Raw genomic sequence first — 17,962 nt, 5'->3', positions numbered from 1 at the left:
ATAGCATTTGTTCTCCAGTCTGTACTGTGAGGTGAGTGTCCTGTGTTGACATAATTCCCATTTCTTTAATGATGTAGATCCATATCTGGTGCAAGAAGTCAAGAGCATACTCAGTGTCTCTCTGTTAGAAGTCTTTGACCATCATTCCACAGCATTTCTGAGTATTTCGTGTTTTCTTCTATTTCCAAAGTCTGGAGTTTCATTATTGCATGACAGTATCCTACCATATAAAACCTGTATTTCTTTTCCTTGAAAAGCACAGACCTTTTGACACCTGTTTCAATAATAATTGCTGTTCCACCCTGTTTGTGAATTTTCCTGTAATAACACTAGTGCATTGAGTTCCTCTTTTATTATGTCGGTCTGCCTGCATTATTAGCACATGGCTATTTTAGCTGCTAGTTTTTTGTTCACCTTTTTCTCTCTTGTTTTTGGTTTCAGACTGTGTTTTGGCTCCCTAGTTAGATTATATACAGGCCTTTCACTGGCGGTGTCACATGCCTGACCCCTTTACTCATCATTAGTGGCATTTTTTTCTTCAAATCCCTGAAATACTTTTGTCGTTGTTTTCGTGTTTGTCTTTTTTTTCACCCTTTGCTTTCTGGATCTTGAAAGTAGTGTGCAATTTATGTTTGCCTCCCCAGGGCTTCTTCCCTTGCCATGTTCATGCAGGGGGTTGTGCCATAGTGGTTCCAGTAGTTGGGTTGTTCGGGTGAAGCCCTCCTGAAGACTCATCTTGCAGTGAGAGTACCTGAAAGCCACCTTTTTCTTCATAGCCAGTGGCTTAGAGAGCGGGGGACAGCTGTAAACATTTCCCCAAGGGTCACTCGGACTGTGCGAGTTGCATTGGCTCTTTTCCAGTTGGCACGCCCGGCACTTGCAGGACTGAATGACATACTCTGTTCTCAGGATCTGGTGGACAAATGTGTTTTGAAATAGTGTGAGAAGGAAACAAGCACTTACAACAAACATTTACATGGGACAATAAGGTATGGTTTATTTGGTCTTAAATGGCTGGAGTTTTGTAGAGGGCTTCCCCCTGCCAGCCATCCTCCCACTTTGCTGGAAGAAAAACCTATTGTAAGCAGCAGGGACATTGTGAAAGCTTGAGCAATGATGACCTTGATGTCCCAGTTAGAGGTTAACACACATCTGCATTACTGGGGACAAAGAGCATGTGCGTTTGTGTGTATGCATATCCTTTGGTCAAAACCCAAAACTATGTGTGCAACCCGTAAGGCTGCAAGGAGTTACAGCCCTCATAATCCCATCTTCCACTGTAGAATCTGAGCTGCAGAAATCAGTTAAGAAGACAGTTGAAATTCCTGATGACAAATTAGGTAAGTACATGATGGAACAGCAAATGGTTTCTCTCTTCTCCTGTGCTAGGCTCACTGGCTAGTGGTTTCTCCAGCTGATGTTTTCTGTTCAGTAGTACAAGTTGCACAGGCTGGATGGAGTCAAAAAGACTTTACTGTTGTGTTTGTGATGTATAAATTTTATTTTCACATCCTTCAGCACTGAAAATTAAGCTTGCCAGTAACATACACCAAATGAAAAAATATTTTAAAAATAAAGGAACAAAACCAAAGCAATCATCTCTGTCCTGTTTTTAAGCAGAGAATGTGTTATAATATGCCATTTTTATATATAAGATGTATATCTCACTTCTTCAGTCTGCTGTCTTTTACAAGATTTTTATCTTGCACTGGTAAAATATGTATCAATGTTGTAAGTCTTTATTTTAGCAGTAAATTGATCTTAATCTTTACTGCTGAGGTGAAAAGTTAGGATTATACGTTTTGGTTTCATACAGCTTTCCAAATGATAGATGAATCTCCTCGAGTTCATGCATGTGCAAGACCTTCTGTAACTCTTTCTCCCACCATTCCTTTCATTAGAGCTAATATTTTTAACAAGAATACAAGTTGTAACTGTTTGTTTATACAGTTTTTCAGCTGTTAATATGGTATTGTTAGAGAATGGAAATTGTACATACAGCTTCATGACGATGCAAATTTAACAAAATAGAGGAGCAGGAAGAAGGTTTCTGTTACAAATGTTCTGTGTTTTTCTAAATAAAACTTCAGAATAATTTGTGCCATAGGTTACTTGGCAGTGCCGGAAATGAACTTCAAAACCAGGAGAACTGATCGTCTTTTTCAGACCCGTTCCTTTCTTCTTCTGTGTCTCATACTAGATCCTTTCAAAGAAGTGGGAGAACCACTGTGACTGCCAGACCAGTTTTGTATTGCTAGTGAAATCGCTTCCTCCTGGCCTCTATTATATAGCTTCCAGAATTCTCATTCTTGGTCTTTCATACACTGTTGTTGAGGTATGAATGTAACTTCTCATTTCTTCCCAAGATCTTGGTTCTGAATCCTACTGGTTTACTGTACACTTCCACAAGTATTCTGTTGATTTTAAGAGCTCTTCTCAACCTTTTTTAAATACTTCAGAAGTGGACTCGGTGGCATCCTACACCAAGGAGTTTGACAGAGTTACAGTACTTACAGTTCTCTTCAGGTATTTCTTTCTATCTTGCACATTGCAGTTTTATTTAAACAGCTATGTTCTTATTCTGTCATCAGTCAAAATAAGTTAAAAATAGAAAAGAAAAAAAAAAGGGGGGGAGGGGGAGAGAAGGGAGAACTTTCTCTGTATTAATTATTCTCTATGTCTTTGACCTAACCTGGCTCATATCAAGGTTAACCATCATGATGTGGGAGGGGCAAGCTCCTATTTGCTCTGTTGCAGTTTAGTAAGCCCAAAGGGAAAAGGTGGGAGACATAGTGATGCTTTTGCAACGTTGTCCTACTGCTGGAAATTGGAAACATCAAAACATCAAATCACAAAAAAATGAGTAGGAGTGGGCTGTGCTAGGAGTTGAGGCAGGGAGTAAAAAGACTGATCTTGTAGAAGAGGAATAAACTGGACTTCTGGGAACAGTGGAAATAAGTTTTACGCATTTGAGTAGAGCATTCAAGTAGAAAAAAAACAGTGGTGGGTGCTGATGCAGAAGGGGCCAAAAACTAGCATACCGAATGGTGAAGTGAAATTAAATTCTTTACAAACACAGTTGAGTTTTTGATGTAGTAGCTTCAAATTAAAGAAGATCTTCTAAATTCCCTCCTGATGAGGTAACATGGCAATGGTTGTAGTGCACAGATGGTGCAGTTTATTTACTAACTATGGGGGTTTTTGTCAGTTGGCAGTAACATTTTAGTAGTACCTAAATATGCATCTTAAGTGCCTCTCTGTAGGCATCTGTGCTGGAGAATTCAGGCCATGGTTGCGTTGAACTGCTTCAAATGCTATTTTTTTAAAACCTTATAGTATAGCAGTAAAAATAAATGCCCTCTAGCAAAATAGAGGGACTCTGTTATCCTAATTTTTATTACCTTTTAGTTGGAAGGGGATGGATTTGAAGCATTCAGTGAAATCAGATCAAAGTTTGAAATTAAATATCAAAATAATATGAATTATTATAAAACACTTCCTCTCTCTATGAAATGAACTCGTATCAGAGATCACAGTGTAATAAAACGGCTGCTGTCACATCCGTCTTTCTCACATACCTCTTTGGTTTTAAGTATTTTTTGTCAGTTCTAGAGTAAACAGTCTGCTACCTGAGGGTTACCCTCTGCATTGCTGAATGTTTGTATGTTATCTCATGCCTAAATATTTTCGTGCCTGTATTGTGCCACTTCATATGTCTGTGCCAGGCAGATTCTGATCTATACAGGTGATGTGCAGAGTGAAGTTTGGCTCAAAGCATGTCTTGACAATATGCACTAGATCATAATTCCACCGAGGGATAAATTGTAGGTTAGTTCCTCAGTGAAAGAGCTAGATGCTGTTTACTGATTTGGTGTTCGCTTTTGAACACTGTGCTGTATAGGGGCTTGAATCTAAAATGCAGTGAACAAACGTGCCATGAAGCTTGTGACTTACCCTTTGTTGGTATCATCTTCATCAAAAGAAGTTTTGTCTTTGAAAGCAATGCTGGCAAATATCACAGGCTCGCACTGCAAGGGGAGGTGCTGAGCTGTGGTGGAGTTCGTGCCCCTTGTTGGCTTTGAACTGCATTGGGATGTATGCTTTCATGCCTTAGGAGTTTGTGTAAGTGCTTACGGTTGCTTCCAGGCCTTTTCTGATACCATGTGAAGAATACTGCATGGATGAGGGACCAAGCACTGAAACTTCAGATTGTAGCATGAAGCACCAAGTGTATAGGCAGCAGTCATCTGTTAGGGCGAGCTGTGGCTGCTGGCAATTCTTGTCACTGCTTTTTTGTCACTCTCCCATGTTGCCTGTTTGAGGCTTTGACATACTCTTTCTTCTTTGTACCACACTCAAAATCCTTCCTTCTCTTTGTTGCTCCTTACTTTTGTTTTTCACTAGGAGAGCTGGGTGTCTTCTGCTTTCCACTAGCAAAAAAAATCATCATGCAGTTTGTGTATGCAGTGAATTCACCACTTTAATTAGCAAAAAGAAACCAGAATGCATTCATTTGAATACTTAATTTTCTAAATTCTGAAACTTTGTATGTAGCTATTTTTAACCTGGTTTCCTAGGGAAAGGAAATTCCTGCAATCATTTTTCACTAACCACCCCTGTTAATAACTTCAGGAGCCTCTGTGTTGATCTCAGGCTTCAGGTAGGGCAGAGATCTCAGTTACAAAATTCACTGCTTCGTGAACACAGAGAGGCAGGTAGAAGGGAGAGGATTCAGTTACCAGTCTGGATCTATGCAAGGTCAGCCCTTTCTGCTGGAAGTGAGAGGATCCGCAACTTAAGGACTTAACGAAAACACCAGCTGTGGGGAAAGGGCTGTCAGCGCTGGCGTACTGGTGGGTACCAGGACTCCAAGCAGGAAATGCCAGTCTAAGCAAAGTCACCCTTCAGTGCTTCTCATCATGGCTACTTCTTCTTCTTGACATCCTTTTCAGGAGAACACCTCCAAACTGTGAGTGTAAACACTGTGCAAGAATGAGCTGGCCTTCCAGTTTTCCCTCAGACACTGCACCTCTTCCTGTGCACTCTGGCTGCTGGCCCTTGGCCCTTGTCTTCCTTGTGGACCCAGTCCCTCCTTCTTCTTTTCTCTATGCAGAGGGACAACCCAAAGCACGTTGTCCTGGACCCTACTGACACACCTTGGGTGTGTGTCTCCAAGCCCTCTTACCTCTGCCAGGGCATTCTGGAATAGCTGTCTGGTTTCTTCAGGAATACACCAATAGAAATAGACACCATAGCAGATGTGGATGGGCTTTAAATCATGGTTGTGCTTTGGAAACAGCTGTTGCAGATACAGTCCAGTGTGTAAAGAGCTCATGTTTGTGTCATGGAGTCATCACACAAATATGGTGGTACCATTAGTGGTCCAAAGGCCGAGACTACACCTTACGAGATAAACTGGTTGCATCGATTTTATCTCAAAGCACAGTTTGTTACTCAGGAAACATGTTTTTTTCTGGTCGTGTCCTTTTGTTCTTTCAGCAGTAAAATTAACATGCTACAATGTTACCCAGTGGTGGGACCTTATTTAAAGTAAAACAAGAAAACAAAATCCAGGAACAGCTGATAAATGAATGCTGAAGTTGGCTGCATGAATTATGATACAGTAAATTCAACTTCTAACAGTCTTCTGATTTTATGGTATGAAAGAGATGGAAGAATTCTGGTTTGATTTGGCTTTATTTCTCAGGCTTCTTTGTTTTTTTGTCTTGCTTTTTAATGTTAGATAGAATATCCCTCTTCAGTTTGACTACAAGGAAACCCCTGCTGTGTCGTATGTGGACCCAGTCCTGCAACATGGCATGTGTTCAGGAGTGAAGCTGTTTGGAAGTGGCACTTGCAGCAGAGGTGCTTGCAACAGGAATACTGCCTTTGATGTATCTTCATAGAATCATATCATAGAATCATAGAATGGTTGGGGTTAGAAGGGACCTTGAAGCTCATCTAGTTCCAACCTCTCTGCCATAGGCAGGGACACCTTCCACTAGAGCTTGAACACTGCCAGGGATGGGACATTCACAACCTCTCTGTGCAACCTGTTCCAGTGCCTCACCAATCTCATGCTGAAGAATTGCTTCCTAATAACCTAATTCGAATCTGCCCTCTTTCAGTTTGAAGCCATTGCCCCTTGTCCTGTCGCTACATGCCCTTGTAAAAAGTTCCTCTCTAGCTTTCTTGTAGGCACCCTTTAGGTACTGGAAAACTGCTCTAAGGATTTGAAGATGAATATATAAGTTGGTAAAGCTGCTTTTCGTAGTAGTCTGCTGGTGTCTTTTGAAAGAGGATATGCTGGCCTGTCCATGAGACGGACAAGCACCTGCTTTCCTGTGTGTGGACACCTTTTGTACTGATTTAGTCTGCTGTTGCTTCAACTTTAGTTTTACACCCGCTGCACTGTTGCTCTATTTACTGTTTCAGCAATTAAATAAGAGTAGCCATTAGAAGTGTGTTTCCAACTGGTCACATACTTAAACTAACAAAAAAACCCTTTATTTTCTTAACCAGTCAATTAAATTTATGATTCGCATAAGCAGATACTAAAATCTTCTCTATGTCATTTGTATTGCTAGTAAATTGCAGGGCTTTCTACCACATCACATTACTAGAAATAGATTTGAAATATATAAAGGTACAATAAAAATACATTTTTAACAGTGAAAAGTAATCTTGTGACATAATAGCTAAAATAAAGTGCCATGAAGCTGTTAGTAGTAAATTGAATTTTTTGGTATGTAATTTAGTATAAATACTGACAAGCTGGAAAAAGCCACCCCCCAAACAACAAACGCATACTCATTAGTCATTCAGTTTAGCGGCACAGAGTCAGCAGTTGTCCAGGGTGTGCGTTTTTATGTCTGCTTCAGTTGCACACTTCATTTATTTGGACATGGCATAGGCGGCTTTCTCTGTCACACGGCATCACTGCACGATTAGCAAGTTGCGCCCCAGGGCAGCTGGGACGCTTTGCTGGGGCAGATGTTCTTTTCAGCTTATTCAGTGGCCGTTGTGGGGTTGTTTACTGTTGTCATAGCTACCTACATTTCCATAGCAGCCGAGCTGCTGTGTGTGAAGCAAGTGAATATAGTTATAACAGAATCATATTTTGTTCTGTCTCTATAACTTACCATCTGTCAACTGACTGTTCGTGGTGGATTCAGAAACCCATTTAAGAATAGCAGCAGCCATCTGATGATTTTTGCTTATATTTAAATGACAGTGGATAAGGATGCAAATAAGTTGGTGCTTCAGTGAAATCCTAGTTTCTTTTTTTAATTTCCCCTTAATTGTAGCGGTTTGGCTTCCAACACTTTATCAAACATTGCTGAAATCCCTGTCGACAAATCAAAATGACTGAGTGTCGTCTTCTGTACCGGCTCAGGTGTAGGTGTTCCTTATGCTTTCCCACTCTACTGTCAGCTCATCTCTCTGTGTTGCTTCTAAATTGTGATGTTGCACTTGCTTTCACAGATCCTTTATAATGCAATCTAAATACTCTCCAAAGAATTAAAGAGTGAATTCATGAGGCTAACAGTAAAGGTATCATGCACACATGAGTATAATTTGGTGACATTCATCACTGCGCTCTACTTAATAGTAGCAATGGGATCACATGCAAGTTTGGGGGTAAATTCAACATGTGATTAAGGAGCCCTCTGAATAATGAACTCATACTTTTTCACTGCAGAGATTTGGTTGAGCCTGTAGTTTAGCAACGGGGGCAAGAAGATTAGCCCAGTTGTAAATAATGTATTTATTGGTTGATTTTTCCAGATCCTGACATTGATGCTGCCACTGCCATGATGCTTTTGAATACTCCCCCTGAGATACAAGCAGGTTGTGAGTAGATATTTCTATAGCATATAGCAACATAGACATGTAAAGTTAATATTCTCTTTTATAAGTATACAGCATACCAGATCAAAAGGATTTAATGAAGAAATATAACTTCCCGTGTAGACCCTTACACTTCCTTGAACCTTAACATGAGTATAATTTTGTGTTTCATATTACATTCTTTGTTACATGAATAATAGTAATCCATGATCTCTAATGTAAAAGAGGGGTTATTGTTATTCATGACATACACATAATTGAGTAACGTACTATTATCTGCACTGATAGAAAGACCTGGGGCAACAGCCAGGAGAAAAGCAGGGAGAGAAAGAGTGCAAGAGAGCGAAGGGTACATGGCATATGGTTTTGTTTTCATTTTGTTTTGATTTGACTCCCATCGTGTGAGTTACCATAGCCATCTGGATACTTTCCATTCACTTGGGCACTGTTTCAACTCCTTCCTTGCACGCATCCTGCCCATTTTGCTTTTTTGCTCTGTCTGATGCAAGGCAGTAGGCAGACTCTGGGGAGCAAGGAAAGGTCTCATTTCTTGCCAATACTGTCATCCTTGTTCCGTGACCAGACCTGAGGTTTGATGCTGTGTATTTGAGCATTGAAGCAGCATTGGCCTCCACTGTACTGGGCTGTGCAAATAGTGCAGGAATCATCCTGCCCCACAGAGCTTGCAGTGAAGGTATTGGAGGAATCCATAGAGGAATACAGCTGCACAGAAGCAGGGAGTACATGAAAACAAACATACCGCTGGTCAGCAAGCATGATAGTAATGCCAAGTGACAGGCAGCTCTAAAAAATAAAGGCAGAAGTTAAAATAGAAGCCATTATCAAACCTGTCTAGCATCACCACTATTGTTCTAGCTCAGGCAGCCAAATCCAAATTCCAGGGAAGCCTGGATTCACTCTGCACTTTGATACTCTGCCTGGGGAAGAGAGTCAATTACCATCAAAGCAGTTCCTGTGCAGCCAAGGAAAGCTATTGTGAGTCTGCTTTGTGACCCTGCCAGAGAAATGCCTCTTGAGAAGCTCCGCTAGGGGAAGAGCATAATGTACCAAGAAACTGCCTGTCCTGGAAAGAGAGAAAGGAGAGTGCTCCTTGTCCTCCTCTCCTAAACAGACTTCAGGGTCTCTTGTGCTGTAGAAGAGTGAGCAATCCCACAATGTGTAGGTAGAAAAAGGGAAAGATTTTACTGGGGAGAGGAGGTTATTGTAGGGCTTAGTGTGAAGAATAAAGTGAGAGATCTTCAAAGGATCAGAAATATAAAGAAGCCAGGTTTGTGAGGCAGAGAAATGGGGGGAAAGTTGGAGTAGAATGAGAATGCAAGGATAAGGGTATGTGAGAGAGGGAAGGAGATGTGAAACAGTAGATGCACGGAAAAGCATAGGGAAAACACAAAAATAATATAAACTCCTGGAGGAACTGGAGGGCAGGAGATGATTGCAGACAAGAAAGAAAGGAGATGCATAGTAATCTGCATGTACTAAATACACTAGAGGGTTTTATCACATGCACATTTGCCAGCATTGCAGGTGTTTACATGGAAGTGGCTTGGAGACTTGGGCAGTGTTGTTTCATAGAGATGATAGCTTGAAGGTTGGCAAATGGCTTATTGCTATTTTAGTTTGTAGAGGTTGCTTTGAGGAAGGAAATTCTAGCCACCTACAAGTTTGGCATATCTCTCCCCCCATGTCACCTTCCCAGTGGGCTGTTGCGTCAGGACATCAGAAGTGAGAGGGGGGTGAAAGCAGAAAGATGGCTTCTCACTCCCATTGCTCCCGCCTTGATAACAAATAACAAGACCTTGCTCTTTAAACTGAAATGCAGGGTCTGTTCTGAAGTTCATGGATCCTTCCAAATGCTGGGTAGAACTGGCTGGTGCCAGCAGGAAAGGGCAGAAGTTTTTATTGTAACCTCAGAGGTCCTCTAAATTACAAAGGAGAAATATTTTTCTGTGTGTATGAACGAATACCCAAGGAAGTTCATCAGCCACTGCAGTTGGGTAACACTTATTATTACCATGTTGGGAGAATGTTAGGCAGCTTAAAGCCAGTTAATTACTACTGCACATTAAGAAAAAATTGCATGAAAAATCACATTTTAAATTAGTTTTCAAATAAAAGGCAATTGGGCTATAAAAATTTCATCGCAATGCTGAGCGTCATTTGGAAGCTCACAGTTCATTCTCTGCTCTGTCAGTGACTACAGTGGTCTGTAAGTCAAGCTGTGAATGATCAGGGCAGTAAGCATGCTGTTACTGTTTGATCCCCTGAAGACTGAGAGTTCTGTTTGCTGTATCAGACTGTGGTGTTAAGCATGTGCTCAACCCATCAGGGCTGCAAAATGCTCCATCTTCTGAAGACAAAATTTGAAGAGGCAGGGTCACAGTTCACAGTTTGGACACAGGTGTTAACACCTGACTGCAAACACCCGTTTGGTCTGAGTGTCTGACTCAGAATGCGCCTGTTACTTCCACAACAGAGATGCTCATGTGGAGCCAGAACCTGAGCTTCATTTCACAGTGTAACAACTTGATAAGTGAGAAAGTTTAAAACTCTGGTACATTAAGGCCTTTGCCTGTCTTACAAACACTTAGCCATTATTGTGACATGTGGATACCTCCAAAGTAGATTTGTGACAGTCTGGATTCGTGTTTGTGTGGACAGTTACATGTGTTGGCTTTTGACTTTGAAGGCCTCTTCTTGGATTAAAAGCTACCTTTTGAGCAGGATAAAAATCTGTGCTCCTCTAGGCAACGTGGGTGCTAAAAGCATCTTTAGGATGAAGTTATCTACAGCCATTATTCAAAGTCTTATTAAAATTTATTCCTTTAATGTAGCCTATGAGAAAGGAATCCCATCTTGGTAGCATTAGAAAATCCACAATAAACTATTCTTGCTTTGTAACAGTTTGATTAATTAGCTTTACAGTTTTAAATGACCATTTAAAATTCCTTACCTGTTTGTGAAACACTGCTGACAACCACACATTAATCCTAAAATCAGCTCTTGCTTTTATATGAAATCTTGAAATGGTGTCTGAGCTGGTACAAACGCTGCTTACTGTTTTACCCCAGGCACACCACACTTTAGTTTTCATGCAAAAAAGAAAGGCAGAATAAAAGAGTGAAACACTGTTACTAGGATTATTTTGTGTTTGTGGGGGTTTTACTTCACAGGCTCATGAACTTGATTGTTAACATTGTCACTAAAAGTTGGAAACAATGCAATTATAGTTGGGGTGTTGACATCAGAAGTCAGTTCCTAAAGTATGAACACTTTTCAGTGTTCTCACAGACCAAGTATTTGTAGATTATGACTAAAGGCAGAAGTTCAAAGTAGCCTGTTCTGTGCAAGGCTCTACTGAAACATACAGTCCAGGTGTCACCAAGAGTAAAGTATGAAAGGTACTGTGATGTGGTAAGAAAGGACATGTAGGGACATAGTTTCAATACTTTTATTTGCTTTAGTATATGGAAGTCATAATATTTCATCAAGTTTTGTATAGTTTGATTATGTTTAAAAAGAAACAGCAACTAGACACTTGATTTCTTCAGTAGCAGCTATCACAAGTTACAAATACTTCGGATTTTATTAGTAGCCAGTACATGAATATTAATTCCAAAATATGTAGCGTACATTGAAAACTGTATGTTGACCTGCAGAGGACTGGGGCCTGGCTGGACCATCTCGGGCAAGTTACATCAAATTTCTGGGCTTCTCTTTGCTGCTGGGAATTCAGTTCACAGAGGGGACAGGGGATAAGGAAGATGGTGAACAAATGGTAAAGCTCACTTTAGAAGTCATATCTACTAACTCAGTGAAGCCCATGGGTTAGTTTTGTACAGTTGTTCAGATTTTCAGTACTTCAGTCTCTACCAGTGTCTTGAAGGTAAGTATTACCAGCTGTCACTCCAGTGTAGCATTCCTGACTCTTACAGAGTGTAGTGTCATGGGCACGTCTTGCCAAACCACTGTGTTCTGCCATGAATAAAATGGAGATTGGTCTTGATGGGTTTGCAGTGTGTTTGGACTTCCTGAGATTCAAGTCACCGTAAGCACTTTAAGTAGCAATACCTTCTTAATTGATGGGGTCATTCTGAACTTGGAACCACTTGCTCTTCAGGAAGGACCAGTAAGAAGGGAGTGTGTGTAGTCTATTGCTGCTGCTGCTACTGAAACAATGCTGCATCAAAAGGATTATACTGGAAATCTTGATTTAATTCAAGAAGCTCCTCATTCAGTGATATTATACATAGCTTCAAATTCATGAGTAGTCCTTTGCCTGTTGCTGTGTAATTTGGGAATTGCACATAAATGTAAGTACATTGCTCAAGGTTAATACTGTAGACATCTATAAACAGTGCTCTCAGAAAGGGTTTGGGTAGGAACCAGGACTCTCAGCTCTTAACAGCCCTCTTCTGTTTTCAATACTGCTCACCCAGGTTAGCTGGAAAGTGGTGGACTTCCAGAGAATTTGCAGCACTGGATTTGTGGGTGGCTCCTTACAGCAGACTGAGTACTGTGGTAAAGATGTTTGGGAAGATACGAGTGTGGAGTTTTGCTGGGTGTTTCTTAAATAGCAGGCTTTTCAAGGGTGAGATCAGTGTTTGGAAATCTTTATTAATCTTTGTCTCAAAGTATATAAAACCTAGAATAGATACATTCTATTCTAGGTAGGAGAAGCAATTCCCTGAAGTTTTCTACTAATACTGTACCTCTATAGTTCTAAAATAATACCCTGATGAAATTTGCCTTTTAAGCTAATTCAAGTGGATTGTGTATGTGGAAGATATTTACAGGAATCAAGACAAAAAATTGGTACAGAGTTGCCTTAATAACAGACAGAAATCCTCCAAATAGGATCAAATGGAACATGCTGTTTTCTTTGGTTGTTTTTACTGTATATGAAACTTGATAACTGTAATGTTCTCATTGTACTGCTGTGGACAAGTCAGCTTCCAGCCTAACTTCTTACACCAGAAAATGATAAATCGTTGATGGTAGAATGTTTCATAAAGCTATTTTTGCTGACAATTCTGTATCAAAATGGAAATTGGGAAAAGACATTTTCAGTAGGGTTTGAAACTTTCCATTCTGGTTGCTGGGATTTTGCGGGGAATGGTATCCTCAACTTCTATTAAAGAGTATTTTTCCCCTCCCACTCCTCCCTCCCCCAGTGTTTCAGTATTAAATCATTAAAGTGAGGAAATAGAATTGGAAAGAAAGCTTACTTTTATGAAATACTTTATACTTCTTTCTCCCTAGTTCTCGTGTTTTGTTTTAGCAGCATGGTTTAGTTTGTTGTCGAGCAGTTCCAGCATCACCGTATTGAAGAATCTCTATCCATGGTTTTCTACTTACACAAATAATAACTTGGAAGATGGAGTTATTTTTATTAAATGTCCTTAGACAAGGTATGAGTGTGATAGGATTATCGAGATACACTTCTCTCTCCCCACCTCAAGTTCTTGTTCAGAGGAGATGGCTTGTGTTGGATGCGTCCTTGATTTGTAGTTTGTTAGGACTACAGACTTTGGCATTTAAGAGCTTTAAAATTGTCCTTGAGCAGTAAACCAGAAAACGTTAGGCAGATGGCATCAAATTTATGCCTGGGATAAGAGAGTTGAAGTGAATAAAGTTACACATTTGGCAGATAACATTTGCTTTTGGCAACTTCTGATGTCCCATCAATTGCACATCATTAGCAGTTTCGTATTTTCGGTTCTTGTAGCCTGAGATAGGATATTTTGCTAAACATTCTCCTGGAAGAGAGGTTGGCAGAAAAAAGCTGAAGCTGACAGATACTAGGAGAAACTCGGTACCTCTTGTCTGTAATGATTTCTTCTGTGCTGCAGGAGATGGGTCAGGGAAGAGAGCCCTGGGATAAATGTGTGTGCCGTGTGATGACAGAAGAGGCAGAGAACCAGTCTGTCCCTACAGGATACCATCATACTTTAATATTCCACTTTTTAAACTTCATTTTCGATGAATACTGTTCAGTCTTTGTCAGTATTCTACATACTGGCTACCTTAACCTAGAAAGTTTAATGGAGTGTATGTTCGTTTCCCAGATGACATAAAGAATGCGTTTGCTACCCCTTTCTTTTTAATTTTCTTGCACAACAAATCACTCTCAGCACCAATACTTTATTTAACTTCCACGTGCCAACATTTATCCAAGAAGTTGGTTTCCTTTTTTAGTGAGCTGTTGGGGTGTCAGTGTGTCTGATTCTGTCCATTGAGTATTTCCCTTCTTCTCCATTTCAATTTTTCCAAATTGCTATATCTTGTGTTAGACAATGAAACCTTCAGGGAAGGACCCAGTCTAACACAGTTTTGGTTGTAGTGAAGGTCTTTGATAAGGTTCTTGTCTTGGCTGGATAGGGGAACTTTGCTTCACTCACACGCATGCTTGCAAGTAAGAGATTATGGATGCAATCTGCTGAGGGATGTGCTGAAAGAAGCCCATAGTTTGAAATATTTTACTTGGCTAATGTACACACAAGACCATGCTCTGAATTAGTCCTGCACTGGCTGTGGAGTGGTCATGTACCTGAGTATGGGCTACAAAACAACACTGGATTTTTGAGGGCTTCTCTTGGATCTTTTTAACACACCTAAAAGTAGTTAGAGTTCTGATGAATTCAGATTATTTTATGTTCTCCTACATGGCATTCCCTTTATTGTCTGTTAAACTGTAATGTGGAACTTTGCTACAAAAGACAGATTATTTTCCATCTTGGAGAATTTCAGAGATGCAGTCTTGATTTTTGACACTGGATGAATTGCTTGAATTGCTTCTCTCTGCACTTAGCTGGTGGAGACTTGAAGTACCAGCAAATCCTACTCAGGTTGTGGAATTCCACCAGAGCAGCATAAGGTCCAAAAATAATTTCCCTGTTCATGAAGCAGATTATGGGCAGATTCTCTGTACACAATTGAAGTCTACTCCAGTGGAGGTATTTCCTGGGTTTAGGCTTCCTGAAAGCAAAATGAGATCTAGGACTTCCTTGAAAACATAGCAGTGATGAAAGCCGAAAGGTGAATAATGATTTTGTTGTTTCAGGATCTGTGTTTCACTAAAACATTTTGTGAAAGGAAACCTTTATCAAAAAAGATGCACAGATCTTTTTGCATTGTTTTCTTGAGCTGAGTTTCTCAGACATAAACGTCTCTTGGCACTTGCACAGAAAAGGTGTAAATTACATTTCACACTTCTGCCTAGGAATTGGGAACCGTGTAACCTGGCTGTGCTGTTGGTTAAAGAAGTATTAGAAAAGAAGAGTCTGGACTGTAAAGTGTTAGTCCAGAGTGGCACTGATTGATGATATGGCTTAAAGTAAATTATCTTACTCCACACCATGAATCTTCAATCTAAAATATAAATACTTCACCTCAAAGTATGGTTTTGAAACGTAATTAAAGCTTGTAAGGCGTAAATGTATCTTTGAGATAAAAGCACCACGTATTTTCCAGTAAATAATCCACAACCCTTCAAAAATACCAACATGTGGAAATATTCCCTTGGATAATAAGTCTCCATACAGCTTCCACAAAGGCAAGGAAGTGTCTGGGTATCAGGGACAATGTATTAGCAGTTTATAAACATAGAGGTTTTGTGTGGTGGGGTTTTTTTCATTATGGTTCCAGGTGTTTACTGAAAGGATACCCTGCATTATCCAGTGTCCTCCTTCAGCTGGTCCCTTGCATACAACCTTTCTGTTTGTCTGCATAATGTAACTAACAATGTGGTGGTACTGCTGCATTGTAATTCAGAGAGTTTGGGGAAATAAACATAAAAATCAGGAGCCATAATGCTGCTTTTGCAAGCTGAAATAGTTACTGAACTCTGAATCTGGTGATTTCAATATACAGAGCTGTGGTGTATTTAGAGGGAAGCCAAGGTGTGAAGAGTGTGTGTGTGTGTGTGTGTTCCCTGAATAGCACGCCATGACTTGCAAACCTGCAAAGGGTCAAGGAAGATGGAGATTGGGTTCGAGTGGGGATGTCTATATAGAAGGTCTAAGCTATGAGACTTGGCAGTGTATTCTATATTAACAGGAGAGCAGGAGAAAAGGAAACTTAGAGAAGGTAAAGAAGGAAAAACATGAGACAGTATTTTTAGAGAAGTGATGGGGGAGTGAAGCAATGGGTTTTGTCAATAAGGCAGAAAGGAGGGTAGGAGAGGGGAAAGATAAGCATCAGTTAATTTTGCCAACAGATCAGAATAATTAGATAACCATGGAAGGAAAAGTTTGAGAATCAGGGAGCCTGTTTCTCTCTTTTGCAGTAGAACTTTCAGTGTGTTTTTGCTTTGAAGTTTTACATGTATATATATTTAGGCAACATCCACAGCTGTGGCTCTGTGTGTATGCATAAATGTTTCATTTCAGTATAAAACTCTGGTTTGTATCAGAGTAAAGAGAAAATTCCCAGATCTTTCTTCTCAAAACTCCTGGTTCATTTCCTTTAACAGGACTTTGTAAACTAGAGAAAAATAGAGAAACTGTAATGTATAGCGCAGTACAAAAACTGTCCCTCTTGAAAGCCTGTTGGAAAAAACATGCCCATTAAAAATTACATCTTTTTATTGATCTTTTGATATTAGCAGGTTTATCTGTTGCTTTGAATTTACCTGTTGTCTGTGCATTTTAGGTTAGCCATACCCTTGAGAAGACTTCTTTTCTATCACGTCACTGGTATTTTGGCCATCTTAAGGTCATGCTGTTGACACAAATATAATAAGAAATGCAGATTTTGGAGTTTTTAGCAAGGTTAGATCTCTCTACAGTGTCTACAAACCCAAACACTGGAGCATTGAAAGCCTGGTAGTGTCCCCTGAATGAAACAGATTGTATTGATTTCTCATAATCTAGTGCTGGAAGAAAAAATACACAAAGTAGTGAAGTATAAATAGCAAAACACAATTTTTAAATTATTTTGGTCATTGAAAGCTGACCCCAGTTGTTATAAAGCAGGTTCTGTAATTTTAGCCATTAGAGGCTGCACTTAAGCGCCTAAATATAAATGACCTATTCTTCAGAAGTGCTCAAAAGTAAAGGTGGGTATAACACAGTGACAGGATTTGATTAGCGGAGTGATGTACTCTCACCAGCAGGAGAAAGAAGATTATTTTCCCAGACCTAATTTGTGTGGGCAGTAAAGCAAGGTGAGCATCAGGGTAGCAGGAGGGGAGGTGTGGTTCTGGCTTGGTGTTGAAAGGAAGTTGAAATGTACCTCAGTATCTTAAAAATTACATACTTCTGAGCCTGTATTTCGCTGCCTCAGTATACACTAACATTTTGGGGTGTGGGTGAGGGCATATAAAGTGTGTGTGTTGATTCTTAGGCTGAGTGATTTTTTTAGTCTCCCTGTAATTTGTTTAAAAATACAATTCTGTGCGTATATATAAGGTGATATGGTTTACATTTCTCTCATGTATTTATATGATATCTGTATGTTTAAAAATAATGCATCCAGAGTAATGATTGTCATTCTCTTTTTGGACATTCCCCATCAGGGGATATTATGGTATGGATGATGACTTACAGTAAAGAAAAAGTAGGTGAACTGGCTAGCTGTGGATGTTAAGGCTATTAGAGGTTACTGTTCCAACCTGTAGGTATATAATAGCTGTACAAAAAACGGGCATTACATGTATGTCCCTGGTAAGTGCCTAGGATAAGAACTGTGCTCAGAAGTCCTGCCAGCCCACAGTGGAGGAGGATGTAAATGCTGAGGACCTGCTGAGGGCAGGCTCCTCCTGTGGTGGTGCCTTGGTAGTGCTGCCTCACAGGGTTGGCTGCCCTAGGCTGAGCAGTGCATATAAACATGCCTGGCTAGAAAAGAAGTACTCGGTTGTAGGTTAAAATCTTGTTGGCCAGAGCTGCAGTCGATACATAGCCAAATTAAAACACCCCAGTGAAATCACTGATCTGTAGTGGCCAGTACCTACACAGTTTGGTGTCTGTGGCATCAGTGTGTGCAATGGATGGGGGAGGCTCAGCCGTGACCCAGCTCATGGATATGACTGCCATCAGGCTGGGTGCCAGAGGCCATCAATGGCAAGAGAGGGGCTAATTAGTCGTACAGAGCT

The 17,962-nt window shown here is 40.3% G+C and overlaps 1 protein-coding gene across 1 annotated transcript in view; it reads left to right on the top strand.

The window, feature by feature from the left end:
• LOC104403094 (forkhead box protein N3-like) overlaps window positions 1-17,962 on the top strand; it is a 72,268-nt gene that overhangs the window by 43,065 nt on the left and 11,241 nt on the right. The window contains exon 4 of the mRNA XM_010011139.1: window positions 7,789-7,851. Within this exon, the coding sequence (XP_010009441.1) occupies window positions 7,789-7,851 (63 nt within the window). The remainder of the gene's footprint in view (window positions 1-7,788; window positions 7,852-17,962) is intronic.

The sequence above is a fragment of the Nestor notabilis genome, unplaced genomic scaffold, assembly GCF_000696875.1.
Source record: "Nestor notabilis isolate BGI_N333 unplaced genomic scaffold, ASM69687v1 scaffold9230, whole genome shotgun sequence".
Taxonomy (NCBI): Eukaryota; Metazoa; Chordata; class Aves; order Psittaciformes; family Psittacidae; genus Nestor; species Nestor notabilis.
The sequence above is the reverse complement of the archived record's forward strand: the minus strand, read 5'-3'. Positions and strand labels throughout refer to the sequence as shown.